Here is a 16,021-nt window from a genome sequence, read left to right as displayed (position 1 = left end):
TCCATCCAGAAACCGGCCACTTTCAGATATTCCTTCCATACCAAACCACCGCCATGGTTCACCTCAAGACCTTGTTCCTGACGCTTTGCGTCATATCCCCTGTTTATTCACTAGCAATCAATGCTAGAAACAACATATTCAACAATTCCAACCTCAGCGTCTCTCAACCCAACAATGACAACTCAACCGATGACCCCGTCAACCCCCTTACCGCCTTGAAAGTCTGCACAAGCAACGCATCCGGCGAATGCACCATCGTCAACGACGCCGCAGCATTTTCTTGGAAACTCGCCTCTCTCATAGAGTCCCAGTCTATCCTCCACCGTTGTAACCTGATCACCTCCTTCGTCGAGGGCAACAACTTCGCATACTCGTACTACGCGACCGGCCCACACTGCGACACCACCGCTGAGGAGGAAATCCTCGCCGGCGCACTGAACAAGTACCTCAAAGCCGTGGCTGACTACCGTATCTACGGGACAACCTGCTTGCGACTTGACCATGGGGGAGCGTGGAGGGGGTGGTTGATGGTTGGAAAGCCGACCCGTTTTGACTACGGTGCTTACTGTGGGCCTGATTTACATTTGGCTGACTGTTCGTCTGGTGGGAACAATGATATCTGAGATCTGGGGATCTGGAGCATGCCAAATGGTGGATGTCTCGTTAATCGGGCTTTCGCGGCGCGCCCAGCTGGTGTTTCCAGACAAACGCCCTTATGGTTGTATGGATGGCTGTCTTGTTTTGCCATTTACCATTTACAGTGATTTTTTATCTTATCAATAGCTAAACCAGCGTCTCCAGTTGTCGCAGCCGAATCTGAATAGGCGTCACCGAAGGCATCATATCTTCGTATACGCAACCTACCCAGCCTACTGAGTTCCAAGACAAAGTATGTAGGATAAGTTGTTCTGTATGGATGATTCTCTTTGAACACGTTTTGGAATAGTCCCTAGGAGAGTCGGGCAGAAGCAAGCATCGACTCAACATCCTCATCTTCCAAGGTTTCTTCCCCAAGCGGCGCAGCCAGACATGTGCTAGCGTAGCCCTAAGTCGGCCCCGTACGTACAGCGCAGTAGTGATTCCCCAGACGCGAACCTTGGTGGATCAAGAAAAACACTTGTTTTACCTATAAACACAGTTATAGCTCTCTCCTAGATTATCATGATCTTCCACATAGTCAGCAATACTTATACCACTAACCGCTTGCCCAACATGCATGCTGCATGCCTGTCCTAAACACATGGGCGCTTAGTCAACACCCCTACCCCGCCAGACAACCTCACTTCTGACATCTCACGTCACATAAAAGGCATTCCAACCCATCGGAACCACTTCACATCAATAGGAACAGCAAAAAGAGTCCACTAGTTAAGCCAACTCAACCCAGCACAATGGCCGAATTCCCACCCCCGAGCCTCGCCCCCTTCATCCAAGAAATCTTTTCCCTCCTCAAAGCCCGGAACGAAACCGTTTCCGTCGCCGAGACAGTACGTCTCCTCCCTTCCTCCCCTCCCCCCATAAATACGCAGTTATTCGTTCCTCCCGCGCCGTTGGGGCGGGAAATTCTGACCAAGTAACCCCAGGCAGCAGGCGGTCTCATCTCCGCCTCCCTTCTCTCGATCCCGGGCGCATCAGCAATCTACAAAGGCGGGGTGACCGTGTACACGCTCGAGTCCCGGCTTGCCTTCGGCGGGTGGACGTCAGAAAATCTAGAGGGCTACGCGGGGCCCACGCCGGAGATTGTTGCTGGTCTGGCGGGACATGCCCGGCGCACGCTGGGCTCGACATATGCGGTCGGGGAGAGCGGGACGGCGGGGCCAACGGGGGGAGCAACAAGGAATCGAACGCCGTGAGTATCTGCTTCCCTTTCTTCCTATCTATCTAGTTGTATGTGTGGGTTGTAGAGGTGATCAATGGCTTATTAGTGCAGTGGATATGTAGCAGTGGCCGTTTCGAGTGCGCGGGGAGAGGTAACGCGGGAGATTGAGACTGGGAGCAGTGATCGGGCGGCGAATATGGTTGCGTTTGCGAGGGGGTCATTAGAGCTACTTCGGGATGTACTACTATCGCAGGATGGAACTTCCGCTCTTTGATAAACTGCATCGGGATCTCATACTCATATTACAGTGATGACCAATAACGCATGTAGCATATGGCGTTAACACTACAGAAACACTGCAAACCCCTAACTCCCAACATAACCGATGGCTGAATTCATCCCATGGACACACAATCACAGAGTGATCAGTCCACGACGCTGCACCCAAGATATGTCTATTCGACAAACGTTACTCCATCGAGTATCCCTTATCGAGGAGATTATCAGCCGCAGTACTCAGGCAACAATCAACGAATATCCCAGAGGTGGGAGCATATCTGAAAAAGCCGGTCACCTTCTTGTTCTCGTCCCAGATTGCCGAACCACATAGACCATCAACAAGCGCCCCCGAAGAACCTCGTCCCATATAATTCCACTAGCAACGGATCCACTTCTGCTCTGATTCAAGTGGGTTATCATTCGGGATACGAAGAAGACAGTGGGATAGTTGAGTCCCTTCCAGAAAACCTGAGAACGGGCTATCGAGAAAAACTTCATCACCGAGTTTGGTCTCGGTCGCCCTCGAGAATCCTGCAAATTTGAATGACGGCGCGGGCCCTAAAGTATTCTCGAACGTTTTATTCTCAAATCTGATGATGTCGTCCAACTTCACCAAGGCGACATCGGTGTGTGAGAGTTCCGCTACTAACTCCCCAATTTTTATGCCCGCTTGATTTGGATGGTAAACCCCTCTATCAAAGCGTGCTCTCGGGAACCCATGACTAGCGACTGTCATGTACTTATTGCCGAGTGTATCCTTGACGAAAACACCAGAGGAGGTTAAACGCTCCTCTTTCCGCGGATGGTTGCCAGAACTCACGACTACCCCGGGCCTGAGGGTCTCGTATTGTGAGTTATCGATTTGATCACAATTTGACAAGGCTGTCCGCGTTCGGAATGCCGGAAGTGACCCTGGCCGCGACATCTCTCGCTCGAAGAGGTAGAAGCAATTGCATTGCGCTACTGAACGAGGTACTTCAAAAAGAATTCCCTCGTCGCTGGTGTCTTCAAGCACAACGATGACCACGCGACCCCAGAATTGAATCTCCCTGATGGAGATCGAAACTTGGAGGAAAACGTCCTTTACTAAATTGAACACAAGCTCGGTCGCGGGCTCGACGCCACGAAGGTCCAGATGATCCGAGATAGTTATTCTAGAGCGGCTGCGTCGCCGGATCGGTATGCTGGGCCCGCGGTCATTTACGTTATCGGTCAGATAGCAAGGCACGCCTGCAATCTTTCGTGGCCAAGGTTTGGGCGGCAGCTTCTTAAAAAAGTAGACAAGGACTCGTTCATCGAACTCAGCTATACGAGCATCCGGGAAGATGTCAAGAAGTATCTTGTTGCTTTTGCTGTCCAAGAACTTCGAAGGTGTTGTGCGCAGGTCGAAATCGAGAATCACTTGACGTGATACCGGAAGATCACGTTGACGGGGTCAGAGTCGGAGTAAGCATCCTGTGGACGAGGATACCGTGACTCTAGACCTCTGTTGGTCTCGACATGTTCTGTAGATCCGCAGGCAACCATTGACTTACCAATCGAACCCCCATCCCTCCAGGAAAGGCCTTTAGCCAAGCTACTGAACAAATTCGATGGGGCATGTCCGCAAGGGACCTAAGAGATAAGAAGAACATTTTTCGATGCTGATGATTCAGAGGATGGCGTAATCCTTCGCTTCAACGGTGAGGACAGCAGTCGGGGTCGGATGAGCACGACTCCACCAGAGGACGGGATGGAGCTCATTCTTGAGCAACACCCTTTCTAGGAAGGGCTAATTATAGTGGATAATCCTGGTCGACAGAAATCGAAAATATGTGAAAACTAATGTAGGCAGCGGGTGGAGAATGTCCCACACCAAGTACAAGGGAAATACAAAGACGATACCAGGGTGCTCGTAGTGACGGACGAAGGAAGGAACCGACAATGTCACAGTGAGTCAAAACGAAAGGGCAGTCGCAACCACCGGCAGGCCGGCCGCGTGATCACTCATCTGGGTTAAACACATTGTGATAGGAGGATCTGAGCAGTATCCCTGGCCTATAGATGTAGAAAGACAAATCAGTTGGAATTTGCGTCGACACGGGCCAGATTACGGTTTCATAGGAACGGATTGAGGATGAAAACTTTGCACTAGAGTTTCCCAGACCCATACTGGCTCGGAGCAAGTGGTACATAGTCAGATAGAGTGCCAGTGGCCAGATTTGCAGGTGGAATAAAGGTCGAGACCACTGCTGCCCAGGCCTGTTAGGGCTTGACTGTGGTCAGGTGACCTACGCCGCAAGCCACCCCACGCTGACCTTTATTTGGTATGAGCCACGGAGGTGCGAGCTACAGGGAGAGGATGAAAGTGGAAGAAGAATCTGAGTTGTTAACTAAGGCCTACCTAGTAATATTTATACCTGTAAGGAGCCCTGCAATAGGTACGGGTAGACCTTTACATTAACCATATTAGGAAAGAGTAATTGAATGAATAAATAAAGGGAAATAAAGGAATAAAGGGAGAGGAGGCAAGGTATGACACTGGTCGATCCTCCAATAGTTGGAGGATGAATTAATCTGTCACCGACGAGGTCGACATTCGGGATACTTTTGGCGAAAGCAAAGCCTCATGTTGACACGCTGCGTCGTCTCGAAAAAAGACGAAAGAGTCGCCTATTCGGATTATTTCTGCACACGAAATATTCAAGCACGCAGGAAGAACTCTTATCACCCGCTCACGACGTTAACAAAATTGAATACATCCCCTGGTGGTCTGGAGAGGAAATCTTCGAATGCATCTCACTTTCTGGGCCGTTACCTGCGTTTAAACCACAATGAAGCATTTCAAGCTAGCCGGCGTTCGTCGGCAGTATGGATTATCAAGGCATCCACCAAGGCCCTATCCCGCGGAGACTTCGGGTCATACTGAGACTTTCCACAATGGAACCCCTCGCGATACCGGGGGCGCCTTTCACCGAACGAAGTACCTGCGAGATATACTCCCGCGTAAATTGGAAGCCCTATTCATGGCTGGTTTCCTGCGTGATATCAGATTTAGGCTAAGCCGTCTTCAAGGCTATGTTGAGAGATTTCCAGCGAAGTTAAAAAATTTACGCCTTACTGACATTCTACCACTATCAAGAGGACAGACGACTTCCGCCTTTTACAGCATGCCAAAAGAAGAGACGAGCTTTCCAGCTCACCCGGTGTACAGTTCATCATCTAGTTTGTATCTAGTTTGTTAGGCCACAGCCGCAACTATGCATTTCTTCAATCTGTGAGTCTCACTCAACCTCTTTGAAGCACTCGGAAAGCGAGACATTTCATGTCGATGGCCAGTTATAATTGAGTGCTGACCTGCAAGCGTCCGCATAAACTCTCAAACAATCCAGTCTCTGCACCTCATCCCGTCTGGTGGAGAGATGACCTCTTCTTGGTGACCAATCAGCTTTGACATGTGGAACTCTGCAACACCTCCAGGGCCCAAGTTACCCCTCTCCATCCACTTGTTGATGACAGGCCATCGGAGTTAAGGGGCAGTGATAGTGATGCAATGAACTTGATATTTCATACCTCCGGAGTATATCCGAGTGTAGCTGGGATATATAACCCAACTCCCTGCCAAAATTGGCCTTCCAAACAACACACTCCAACCGAGACAGCGGGTGAATATATATTCTCGTACAAAATGGTCAAGACACTCCAATTCGCCAATATCCAGGTCCCATCGCCCGGTTTCGGAGCAATGGGCTTGAGCTTCGGTTTAGGCTCGAATCTAAGTTTCGAAGAGGCTGAACCCGTACTGTTGAAGGCAATCGAGTTGGGTTGCACGTTCTGGGATACAGCCGTCGTCTACCAGGCCGGTGTGAATGAGAAGCTGCTTGGACAGTTTATCAAGAAACATAACCTCCGCGAGAAGGTTTTTGGTCGGTTGATCCCGAATATCGAAAGTTGAGTCCGGTTGACGAGAGTGATATAGTTGCCTCGAAATGCGGGTTCGATGTCTTTGGTGGTGGCGGCGTGACGAACTCTGCTGCCCATATTAAGGAGTATATCGAGGGCACGATTGAACGGCTCGGATTTGCGCCTGACCTGTACTATCTTCATCGGATTGACCCCAGTGCGTTACCACTACATACATATCCACTGATCATGAACATAGCCCAGCTAACGACCTTAGAAACCCCCCTCGAAGAATCAATCACAGCCCTCGACGAGATCCGCAAGGCCGGGAAGACCAAGTATATCGGTCTCTCCGAGTCCTCGGCTGCGACGCTCCGCAAGGCCAATTCAAGTACGTCCCCGTCCGCTTTCTTCCATTCGCGTCCGGATTATTCGTTATTAACCTATGTAGTTGCCAAAATCGACGCCATCCAAGCCGAATACTCCGCCTTCGAGACCCTACACGAAACAGACGGCCTCATCGATACCGCGAAGGAGCTCGGCATCGCCTACGTCGCATACAGCCCGCTTGGCCACGGCTGGCTCGTCGACCAATTCGATTACAAAAGCCCCGATGACTTTGCTCCTGACGATTTCCGGAGGAGAAGTGAGTCTCCTCCCCGTTCCTTAACCCCCTCCGCGCCATTTCCCGCCTAAGCACAAAGATTAGCAAGCAATCATCTCACAAACCCCTTACCCCGATAGGCCCCAAATTCCAAGGCGAAAACTTCTACAAAAACCGCGCCATCGTCGACGAAATCAAGAAGCTCGCTTCGAGAAAGGGCGTAAGTACTTCGCAGATCGCGCTCGCGTGGGTCGCGGCGCAGGGGATGATTGCGATCCCGGGGACAACGAAGGCCAGCCGGCTCGAGGAGAACTGGGCGTCGCGGGAGATTGAGTTCTCCCCCGAGGAGTGGAGCGAGATGAGGAGGATCATTGATGTTGCGAAGCCTGAGGGGAATCGGTATGCGCCGGCGCAGGAGGCGCTTGTTGGGCATTGATTCCAAGGGTGAATTAATTATTTGTGGCGGATCTGGGTCGGGGTGAGAGTACTTTGCTGGGGAATGTGGATTGGAAGTCAGCTGCACCCGATGAACTGGCTTAGTTTGGAAATGTAGACGTGCTAGACTCGAGGATATGCGAGAGAATGCTTGGCTGTGGTTAGTTCAATTTCGAGATGACTGGACTTCCGTTATGGAACGGCTGAAAAGTGCCTCTTGCTGGTGCGATACAACCCCTACCTATTAACTAACACCGCACATCCTGTCTGGAATTACTTCGTGGTGCGAAATGAAGAGCGATATGACGTTTGGCTGGTAGAACTTTCATTCACTCCTCTTGCGTTTGCTTCCCATGATAATTACATTCGTGAGACCGTCATCGCATTCAGGCGTTACAAAAGTTGTGCCTTCCCAGCCAAAATTTGAACCCCGTGGGAAATAGTGGAATCAAAAAAAAACGAATCATGCTAGTATATCCCATCACCGCACTTTTAGTACTTCTTTCCTTGGCGCAGAACGTCACTGAACTCCTCCAGAGGGCTTCGGGTGAGCTTGGTCTCCTGCCACAGGTTGGGGGTGAGGAAACCGTAGGTGTTGACGACGGCAAGGAAGGTGGCCTTGAGCGTGTTCTCGAGGGTCTTGGTGGAGCCGGAAGAGGATGTGTAGGCGTCCTGGACACCAGCGAGCTGAAGGAGACGCTTGACAGCAGGGGAGGCAACGAGACCGGTACCACGGGGGGCGGGGATAAGCTATTTATGTCAGTACTTCCTACAAAACCAAACCAGGGCGTTACATACTCTGACGGAGACGGAGCCACACTTGGCGCTCTGCTTGACGGGCAGTGAGTGAGGCTCACCGAGGTTGGTACCCCAGTACCCGCGACGGACGGGGAGAACGCTGAGCTTGGCGATGATGATGGCAGCGCGGATGGCGGTAGCGACTTCCTTGGAGGTCTTGATTCCGAGACCGATGTGACCCTCAGAGTCACCGATGACGACGACAGCCTTGAAACGTGTACGCTGACCGGCACGGGTCTGCTTCTGGACGGGTTTGATCTATACCAACTGTCAGCGGCCATTGCCTTTCTTCCTTCAATCATCCAATCCCCTCCATGCGCGTAATCCCTTCCATCACAAGAGCCGAATTGATTCGATCGACGTGGGAGAAAAATTTCGTTGCCGTACCTTCATAACCTCATCCTTGAGCTTGGGCAGGAAGAAGTCCACAATCTGGTATTCCTTGACGGGCAGGGCGTGCAGGTAGATCTGCTCCATGCTGGTGATCTTGCCGGCCTTGACGAGACGGCCAAGCTTGGTGACGGGCTGCCATTCCTTCTCCTGCTCCTTCCCACCACCACGACGACCGCGACGACCACGGCCACGGCCACGGTCACCACCACGGTCACCGCGAGAGCCAAATCCTCCACGTCCACGAGGAGCAGCGTCAGCCATTTTGAATGTAAAGGTACCGAAGGAGGGAAATGAGGTATCGGACGGGAGGGTGTCGTTGGTGTTGTCGACGTCTGAGGTGGTCGATTTCTCGGTCACTATCCACACCCACTCTGTTTTGGCTCCCACGGGAAATTTGGCGGGCGGGTGCGCTAAGCGAGACCCGGCATGCCCTACTAGCGCCAACCCTGAGCCCTAGACCGCAATCCGTTTTAGGCATACCGCTCTAGACCGTCGTCACGAGGCATGGGGTCCGTCATGTGACGGTCCGATTGTCGTGTTGGGGTGCCTTCCGCTCCAATGAGAAAAAATAGTGCCGCGCGTGGCGTTGATTGTTGCAGGTTTTTGCTTGTTTCGCTGGTCATGCTGCATTCTGAGCTTTCTTATCTGGGGGCCCTTCGAGCTCGTCCCTGGCCAGCTTCCAATCTTTTTTTCTTCCCTGAACGCTCTTTTTAAACCCCTTTCGTTCAGTTGCTTGAGCGCACTCAATTGATCACTCATTTCAATTGACCTTCACACAGACCAAAAACGATGTTACGGTGGTGCGTCTTCGATCCTTGTCACCGAGGAAGGGACCCTCGGAACTAAGCCTTATCGCTATCCAGGTACCAGTCGAAGCTCGCAAAGCAGCCCATTCTTACAGCCAGTATTACGAGCGCTGTAAGTTCTCGCATTTTGTTTCATTTCCTTCATAAGATTTGTCTCACTTGATGACCGTTGTCGTCCTTAAGCAATGCTGACGGGAACTCCGAGTAGGTGCTTTTCGGGAGCGGCGATGTTCTTGCACAGCAGTTAGTGGATCGAAGGGGCATTGAAAAACACGATGTGGGAAGGACTGGCCGAATGGCTCTTTATGGGGGTGGTAAGTTAGTTATCGTCTTGATTGCAGTTCAACTCATTACCCTGTCATCTTGCGTGATTGTGCTAAGACCTGGTTTAGCGGTCTTCGGGCCAGCCGCCACGAAATGGTTTGGTTTCCTGCAGCGCCATGTCGTCCTCAAGAACCCGAAAGCTACGATTGTCGCCCGTGTCGCTGTTGATCAAGGCCTTTTCACTCCGCTCCACCTTACCTGCTTCTTATCATCGATGGCCGTTATGGAAGGCACAGACCCCGTCGAAAAGTGGAGGACCAGTTTCCTTCCGAGCTACAAAGCCAACCTCACAATCTGGCCCACGGTTCAAGGCTTCAATTTTGCCCTTGTTCCACTTGAGTATCGGGTGCTCGTTGTAAACGTGATAAGCTTGGGTAAGTGTCACAGATACCGCCATTTGGTATATTGCTGACCGCTGAATTAGGATGGAATTGCATTCTCAGCATGATCAACAGCGGCGACAAATAATTTGATCATTTCGATTGAGGAGGACTGTATTTGGAGATACCCCACCATAGCACCGGCGCGCCTCATTTCTCAGCATATAGATCTGACATCTTCTATACCTTCCCCCCATTCGCTTCGGCTTTCTGTTGTTGGCTGCTTATCTTCGTCGCAAAATCTTCCTCGAGGCATGTGAAGGGTGTACCAATTAGAACTTTCAGGGTGGTCATATATGGGTCAGAAGGATCAACAGCAGGCATGCAGAACTACTGCTTTAGAACAGGGCTCAATAGAATATACTAATCGCATGTTGATTACTGAGTTCGCTTTCTCTTATGTCCAAAAGCCAGCACGAACACAACCTTGGAACTGCTCCATCCATGGATGTTTTTAGGGCTCCCTGCAGCCAATAACAACGAGGATCGGCCGGTCGTCCAGAAAAGGAAAAGCGGGACAGCTGCGAGAATCCCCAAAAAAACGCCTCGCAAGAAACCTCATCTTCTCGAGAGTCCTCCAACACTTCTGCATACCGTGTCTCTGCCTGGAGCAGGTTATTGACTATTACGTGTCTAAATACGCCTTCATCGCCGCCTCCTTCCTCTCTACGGCCACTCTTCGGTTGCGCCTTCTTAACGACGTCAACAACACAAATTTCGCCTTCTCCCCACCGAGGCTTTTCTTCCTCTTGACGATCCGCTCATTCCTCTTTCACATCGACCTCGCGACCCTATCTCCTCATCTACCGCCCGATTACGTCCAGTTTCTTATTTTCCAGTCAATATGGCCGCTGTTGCGGAGAACCCTCCACTCCCGGTGACAAACGAGAACACCACGGCCCCGGTAAACGCTGAAGAAAAAGCCGAGAAGACAAATGGGGATGTCGTCACCGTGTTCCACGACCCCGATAACTTCAATGTGAAGCATCCTCTAATGCACGAGTGGACACTCTGGTTCACCAAGCCCCCGAGTGGCAAGGTGAGGATAGCGTAACTCTGTCGAATGTCACCACTTGCTGACTGTGATTACGCTTTATCAGGGCGATAACTGGAACGATCTCTTGAAGGAAGTCGTGACCTTTAACTCCGTCGAGGAGTTCTGGGGTATTTATGTATGTGCCGTCTGCGCAATTTTTGGGTCTAGTTTACTGACGCGCACTTTCGCACTAGAACAACATTTCTCCGACGTCCGAACTAGGCCTCAAAGCAGACTACCACCTCTTCAAGAAGGGCATCCGGCCAGAGTGGGAAGACCCGCAAAACAAGCACGGTGGCAAGTGGTCATTCTCTTTCAAGGATAAACGGTCGGTCCCTATCGACGACCTCTGGCTGCACGCACAGTTGGCGGCTATTGGCGAGACTCTCGAGAATGATGGCGACCAGGAGGTCATGGGTGTTGTTGTTAATGTCCGGAAGGGCTTCTATCGTATCGGACTTTGGACACGGACCGTTGGTAAGAGCATTCCTGGCGACAAAAACGGTCGCACACCCGCTCAAGGGAAGGAGGTGCTTGAATCAATTGGTCGGCGATTCAAGGAAGTCCTTCGCCTTGGTCCAAACGATGTCGTTGAATTCTCCGGACACACTGATAGCGCCCACAGCGGCAGCACGAGAGCTAAAGCCAAGTTCACTGCTTAGTCCTGTTCACAATGTGGCGTTGCTCGACGATTCGTATGTTTTGAAATTTCAGGGCATGAAGTAACGGACCATTCTCCATTCTCCGATTGCCGCGACGACGACTGAACTGGGGTTGCACTGGGAATTGAACTTAACTGAGCCCACCCGCCGGCCCCGGGACTCCTCTGATTTTCTGATGACTTGCTAGTAGACACCAGTTTTTACCCTTTCATGCCTTATTTTTGACGAGTCTATACCACTTATATTGGAGTTTACTTACGGGGTGCGAAGACTAGCGGTGCGAAACCATGGCGGAAAAGCGAGAGTGAAAGCATCCATCATGAACCGATAATCCACATTTTTACTGGCCCTTGTTGTCACTTGCCGAAATAATATGTCGATATGGTCTCTGAACAGACAGAGTTTTCGGAAACCCTAGCATTGCGTAAAATATTGCGAGGCATCGGCTATCTTGCTAATATAGTAGTTACTCCTTCAGCAAACGATAACTTATAGAAGGAATGCTGTCGACATCCAGGAAGTAACACCCATCCGCCCTTCCACATGTATAACGCAGCTCGCGGTCCCGCTGATACCCGGCTGGCGAATCGGGTATGGGATGACACTATCTATGAAAGATAGCCGGTATGGTGGTTGAAGGAGGTAATATTAGGTCTATGGTTCACGTTTCAATGTCGACGATATGCAGATGTTTTCAATGTACCGTGTCCGAATTGGGCTTTGGTGCCTTTCCTGGACATGGAGGCCGGTCCCAGCTCGGTGGGTATCCCCGAACCACATGCACCGTGACTTCTACTGATTCGACGCGAAGATAAAGTGAGGAGGTTGTGAATGGACTCCGTTCAGCTGCCTTGTCGAGGTTGCCTCGGGTATCATCCTGGTTTTATCTCGATGCTGCAGCTACAATGTAGAGATTAGTATAACACATATTGCAACTTTCTGGGGCTGCTTGTACCTATTTTTGTGCCTCCCTATTGATTCACGGGCTCTTTTGTTGTTGTAGGGCTTATCTGAACCGCTGCCCTAATTATGTAGCAAATGAAGGTAAACACATCCCGTGGCTCCTTCTCCCATTCATAAATCCGGCTGCGCGCGTACTGTTTCCCAAATGTTAGTGGTTTTCCCACGGTTACTTTGCCGAGATGAGACTGACCTCTCCGGCCGCGTTCATCTTATAGAAAGTGAAATGTTCCCGGTCTGAAGTAATGCCATACAGACCCGGGTTCTGTTTCCCTGCCTTTCTTCGGCAGCGCAAGATGGTGGCTACATATACTCTGGTCAGGCGCCATAGGAAAGCATCATAGGGCATAATCTACGTGCCCATATAGGCCAGTATCTGAGTATGGGCGGATCCGTATTCTTCTGGCCTTTTGATTTCGATAACGGCCAAGTTGGACTCACCCTGGCTGGCGCCTCCATACCCGATGCAATAACCGGCTCGTCCGGACAGTTCTTTAGGCCCAGTCTCGCTGGCAACAGTACAGGTGAGTGACTCTTCGTATTTCAACCGTACAATCTCGTTTGGTGACGCTCCAGCCTGGTTGCGCGTTTCATCAATAGCTGTGACGATGATTAGGTCGAATATAGTGCGCGATTGGGGCTCGACATAGTCAGCCCAGGGGAGATTACCGGCACTACGCCGGAGTCGGCCAATCATTGATGCTAACAAGGTTAGTATAGATTGGAGACTGGCATGCTGCAGTGCAGCGGTGGCAGGGCATCCGTACATAGATCATCCGGAATGTCCAATAAGGCCATCAGCGCCTGGGGCTGGAGATATATGAGAGGCTTTTTGCTCTCTAATACCAAAATCTTGTTGTTGTTGCTTTTGCGCCTTAATCTCCTTTGCTGTGTACTTCATAACCACTGCTTCCTTTGTGTTGTCCTCTGGCTGTTCGATCTGCTTTCTTTTTTTTTTTTTGAAAGCATTTTTGGCGCTTTGGAAGGATTGGAGGGACTGGAGCGACGCTTTCTTAGCGATTCTTCCGATTTTGCTCATATTATCGGTGATTCGGACGCGGTAAATTGGCAGATTCATATACGAGTGCAATATGAGGGTTGATAATGAATGCTGCTATGGTGCTGGGAATGTTTTGTTGTGATTCTGCCACACTCGCCATCGCCCCTTCCATTGTATAGCTGCAGTGATTATCGTTCATTTCCATACCCCCATCATTGTCAAATAATCAAAATCGATGTGGCAATCCCAGCCAGGATGTTCATTTTATGAATGGATATTTTCAGATCTCAGTAATGACTGGGGAGAATGCTTGAGTCTGTTGGTTCTCGGGATGTGTTATGGGAGGTGGGAAGATGTACTTCTGCGCTGTAACACTCTGCAGGGGATGGGTGTGACCTGCGATTCTTGGCTTGCATGACCCCTCCCCCTCTCTGAGACGAGAAACAGCCCCTGATTTCTTTTGTGAGAGATAAATTCCCGACGGATGATGCCTTCATCAACCTCGTTGACCCGCAGCATAAACAGATAATCGGACTTGCTGGACCACGATGTGGCTCTCACTCGCCTCGGGCCTGATTCTCCTGTATAGCTTCGACTACTTTCGAAGGTTATATAAGAACATCCGTATTGCGCAGCGCTCAAAGCTCCCGTACTTCGTCGTACCGTTTACCTTCGGTATAATCCCGACAATTCTCTTGCAGACGGGATGGGTGCTCTATATCATTGATAACTGGCTGCCTGAGTGGCTGGGAAATAATCTGAAGGATGTCGTTCCTAACTGCCGGTGGATGTTGAAGGATCGGCAGGTGAAGAGATATGGGAAGGTGTATTTGGTTGTCACGCCGAAGGTTGTGATGTGTAATGTGTCGGACGCGGAGGTTGTGTCGCATATTACGAATAATCGAGGGAGCTTTCTAAAGCCGATCTGGCAATATCGTTAGTTTTGCTCCTCACGCGATGGTGATTGAATGAGCGATGTTGAAAAAGATCTGCTGACTATGGAATAGAAGTTATTGAATTATATGGCCCGAATGTGGTCACAGTGGGTAAATTCTATCTTGACTGACAGCTCTCCACACTAATGGGTCAATATCAGTGCGAGGCTGACCAGTGGGCCCGCCATCGGCGACAAACCGCAAATATATTCAATGAAAAGAATAACGAGTTGGTCTGGAGAGAAGGCATTAGCCTGGTAAATGGCATGATAGAACACTGGCGGTCGTTATCCCAGGTGGATGCAACGCATGGCTTCGTGGTGCGGACGATCCGAGATGATATGATGAAGTTCGCTCTTAGCCTGTTCTCTGTAGCGGGTTTCGGCGTGCGGATGCCTTTTAAACCTGTCAATCGAGGCTCTGCAGAGTTGGAAGGGCCATATGGCGCATTTCAAGACACCACGACTCCACCTAAGGGCTTCGATTTCACTTTTCGGTCCGTGACCGCCTACATGAACGTAAATATCAGCACCGTTGTTTTCGCAAATCTGATCCTCCCGAAATGGGTTCCAAGGGGCCTCTTGCCGTTTCTGAAATGGGACTTTGCCGCCTATAGAGACCTCAGGACCTATTTGGAGAGGTTGCTCTCCATCGCCGAAGCCCAGGATACCACGACAGCATCAAATCTGATACAGGGCATGCTAAGAGATAGGTCATTGTCGAAGGAGGGTAGCCTCTCTGACCTTGAAATTATCAGCAATGCGCACATATTCACAATCGCCGGACATGAGACGACGGCCTCGACCCTGCAGTATGCTCTTCTGTCGCTAGCTTTACACCCAGACGTACAGGAATGGGTGTATGAAGGAATAATTGAGGCAACGAGGGGCGAACCTGTAAATGTTGCGCACTGGAACTATGCGAGCGTCTACCCCAGGCTCGTAACCTCGCTGTGTGTGATGGTGAGACTCGTTCACAAATTGAATTTGGGTTGTACGGAGCGTTGACCTGGTATCTCTAGCTCGAGACGATGCGTCTTTATCCTCCCATTGTGACGGTTCCTAAATGGACTGGCAACACGGCGAGAACCGTCCGCTACCAAGGTAGGGACCTCGTCCTAGAACCTGGCGTCAATATCAGCCTGAATATGAATGGGTTGCATTACTCAGAAGAGTACTGGGGCCCTGATGCCGGGACTTTCTCTCCTCAAAGGTGGGACAAAAACAATAAAGAAAGTTTCCTCGCGAGAAACGACAATCTACCAGGTCTCAACGCTGCCGGATTGGAGTATCCTACCATCCACAAGCCTGTCCGCGGAGCATATGTTCCGTTCAGCGATGGGATTCGTGCGTGCCTAGGAAAGAAGTTCGCCCAGGTGGAGGTCGTCATCGCGCTGACCGTCATTCTTCGCCGGTACCGGGTTGAGCTGATCCGTAAGGATAATGAAGGCCGCATGTTTGCGGAAAAAGCGCTTGAGGGGAGCTATTCGGTGATTGCACTGGCTATGAAGGAGGATGTACCACTGGTTTTCCAAGAAAGATGTCAGTAATCGGAGACGATCTCGCCGGCTAGGGGGAAACAAAACCTGAAAGCCTCTTCTGTATTGTATGGCTCCCTATTGGACTAGTTCTCATGTTTCTTACCGTGAGTAATTCTTTCCACGAGGAGGAATTTCAATTGTCCGGATGAGATGCCTTTAAATAAGACG

At 50.6% G+C, this 16,021-nt stretch overlaps 8 protein-coding genes across 8 annotated transcripts; 6 read left to right on the top strand and 2 right to left on the bottom strand.

Annotated features, from left to right (window-relative positions):
• Positions 1-53: 53 nt before the first annotated feature.
• Positions 54-623, top strand: BJX67DRAFT_383804 (uncharacterized protein; the record flags this gene model as incomplete). Its single annotated transcript, XM_071033531.1, has 1 exon — positions 54-623. One exon carries the CDS (start codon positions 54-56, stop codon positions 621-623), a length of 570 nt encoding a protein of 189 aa, XP_070883309.1.
• A 768-nt stretch (positions 624-1,391) lies between these two features.
• BJX67DRAFT_383803 (CinA family protein) lies at positions 1,392-1,853 on the top strand (the record flags this gene model as incomplete). The annotated part of the gene is made up of 2 exons (XM_071033530.1): positions 1,392-1,487; positions 1,584-1,853. The coding sequence occupies 2 exons, from the start codon at positions 1,392-1,394 to the stop codon at positions 1,851-1,853; spliced, it is 366 nt and encodes a 121-aa protein (XP_070883308.1).
• Positions 1,854-5,765: 3,912 nt separating this feature from the next.
• BJX67DRAFT_383802 (putative aldo-keto reductase (YakC)) lies at positions 5,766-7,020 on the top strand (the record flags this gene model as incomplete). The annotated part of the gene is made up of 5 exons (XM_071033529.1): positions 5,766-6,003; positions 6,057-6,197; positions 6,258-6,371; positions 6,432-6,626; positions 6,725-7,020. 5 exons carry the CDS (start codon positions 5,766-5,768, stop codon positions 7,018-7,020), a joined length of 984 nt encoding a protein of 327 aa, XP_070883307.1.
• Positions 7,021-7,264: 244 nt separating this feature from the next.
• Positions 7,265-8,593, bottom strand: BJX67DRAFT_223274 (40S ribosomal protein uS5). Its single transcript, XM_071025777.1, has 3 exons — positions 8,205-8,593; positions 7,818-8,075; positions 7,265-7,769 (listed from the first exon to the last, which is right to left on the bottom strand). The coding sequence occupies exons 1-3, from the start codon at positions 8,469-8,471 to the stop codon at positions 7,512-7,514; spliced, it is 783 nt and encodes a 260-aa protein (XP_070883306.1). The 5' UTR covers positions 8,472-8,593; the 3' UTR covers positions 7,265-7,511.
• A 214-nt stretch (positions 8,594-8,807) lies between these two features.
• On the top strand, positions 8,808-10,188 carry BJX67DRAFT_361400 (Mpv17/PMP22 family protein). The gene is made up of 5 exons (XM_071029860.1): positions 8,808-9,010; positions 9,074-9,128; positions 9,225-9,330; positions 9,409-9,714; positions 9,765-10,188. The coding sequence occupies exons 1-5, from the start codon at positions 9,000-9,002 to the stop codon at positions 9,806-9,808; spliced, it is 522 nt and encodes a 173-aa protein (XP_070883305.1). The 5' UTR covers positions 8,808-8,999; the 3' UTR covers positions 9,809-10,188.
• A 265-nt stretch (positions 10,189-10,453) lies between these two features.
• Positions 10,454-11,731, top strand: BJX67DRAFT_223217 (eukaryotic translation initiation factor 4E). The gene is made up of 3 exons (XM_071025776.1): positions 10,454-10,759; positions 10,821-10,892; positions 10,951-11,731. Exons 1-3 carry the CDS (start codon positions 10,565-10,567, stop codon positions 11,416-11,418), a joined length of 735 nt encoding a protein of 244 aa, XP_070883304.1. The 5' UTR covers positions 10,454-10,564; the 3' UTR covers positions 11,419-11,731.
• A 999-nt stretch (positions 11,732-12,730) lies between these two features.
• On the bottom strand, positions 12,731-13,176 carry BJX67DRAFT_383798 (uncharacterized protein; the record flags this gene model as incomplete). Its single annotated transcript, XM_071033528.1, has 2 exons — positions 12,731-13,080; positions 13,146-13,176. 2 exons carry the CDS (start codon positions 13,174-13,176, stop codon positions 12,731-12,733), a joined length of 381 nt encoding a protein of 126 aa, XP_070883303.1.
• A 750-nt stretch (positions 13,177-13,926) lies between these two features.
• On the top strand, positions 13,927-16,004 carry BJX67DRAFT_390012 (cytochrome P450; the record flags this gene model as incomplete). The annotated part of the gene is made up of 4 exons (XM_071034577.1): positions 13,927-14,314; positions 14,386-14,420; positions 14,475-15,275; positions 15,335-16,004. The coding sequence occupies 4 exons, from the start codon at positions 13,927-13,929 to the stop codon at positions 15,860-15,862; spliced, it is 1,752 nt and encodes a 583-aa protein (XP_070883302.1). The 3' UTR covers positions 15,863-16,004.
• Between the last annotated feature and the right edge of the window lie 17 nt (positions 16,005-16,021).

This window comes from Aspergillus lucknowensis (assembly GCF_044049455.1).
Source record: "Aspergillus lucknowensis strain CBS 449.75 chromosome Unknown BJX67scaffold_41, whole genome shotgun sequence".
Lineage (NCBI taxonomy): Eukaryota > Fungi > Ascomycota > Eurotiomycetes > Eurotiales > Aspergillaceae > Aspergillus > Aspergillus lucknowensis.
Note: the sequence above shows the minus strand (reverse complement) of the source record. Positions and strands in the feature narration are given on the sequence as shown.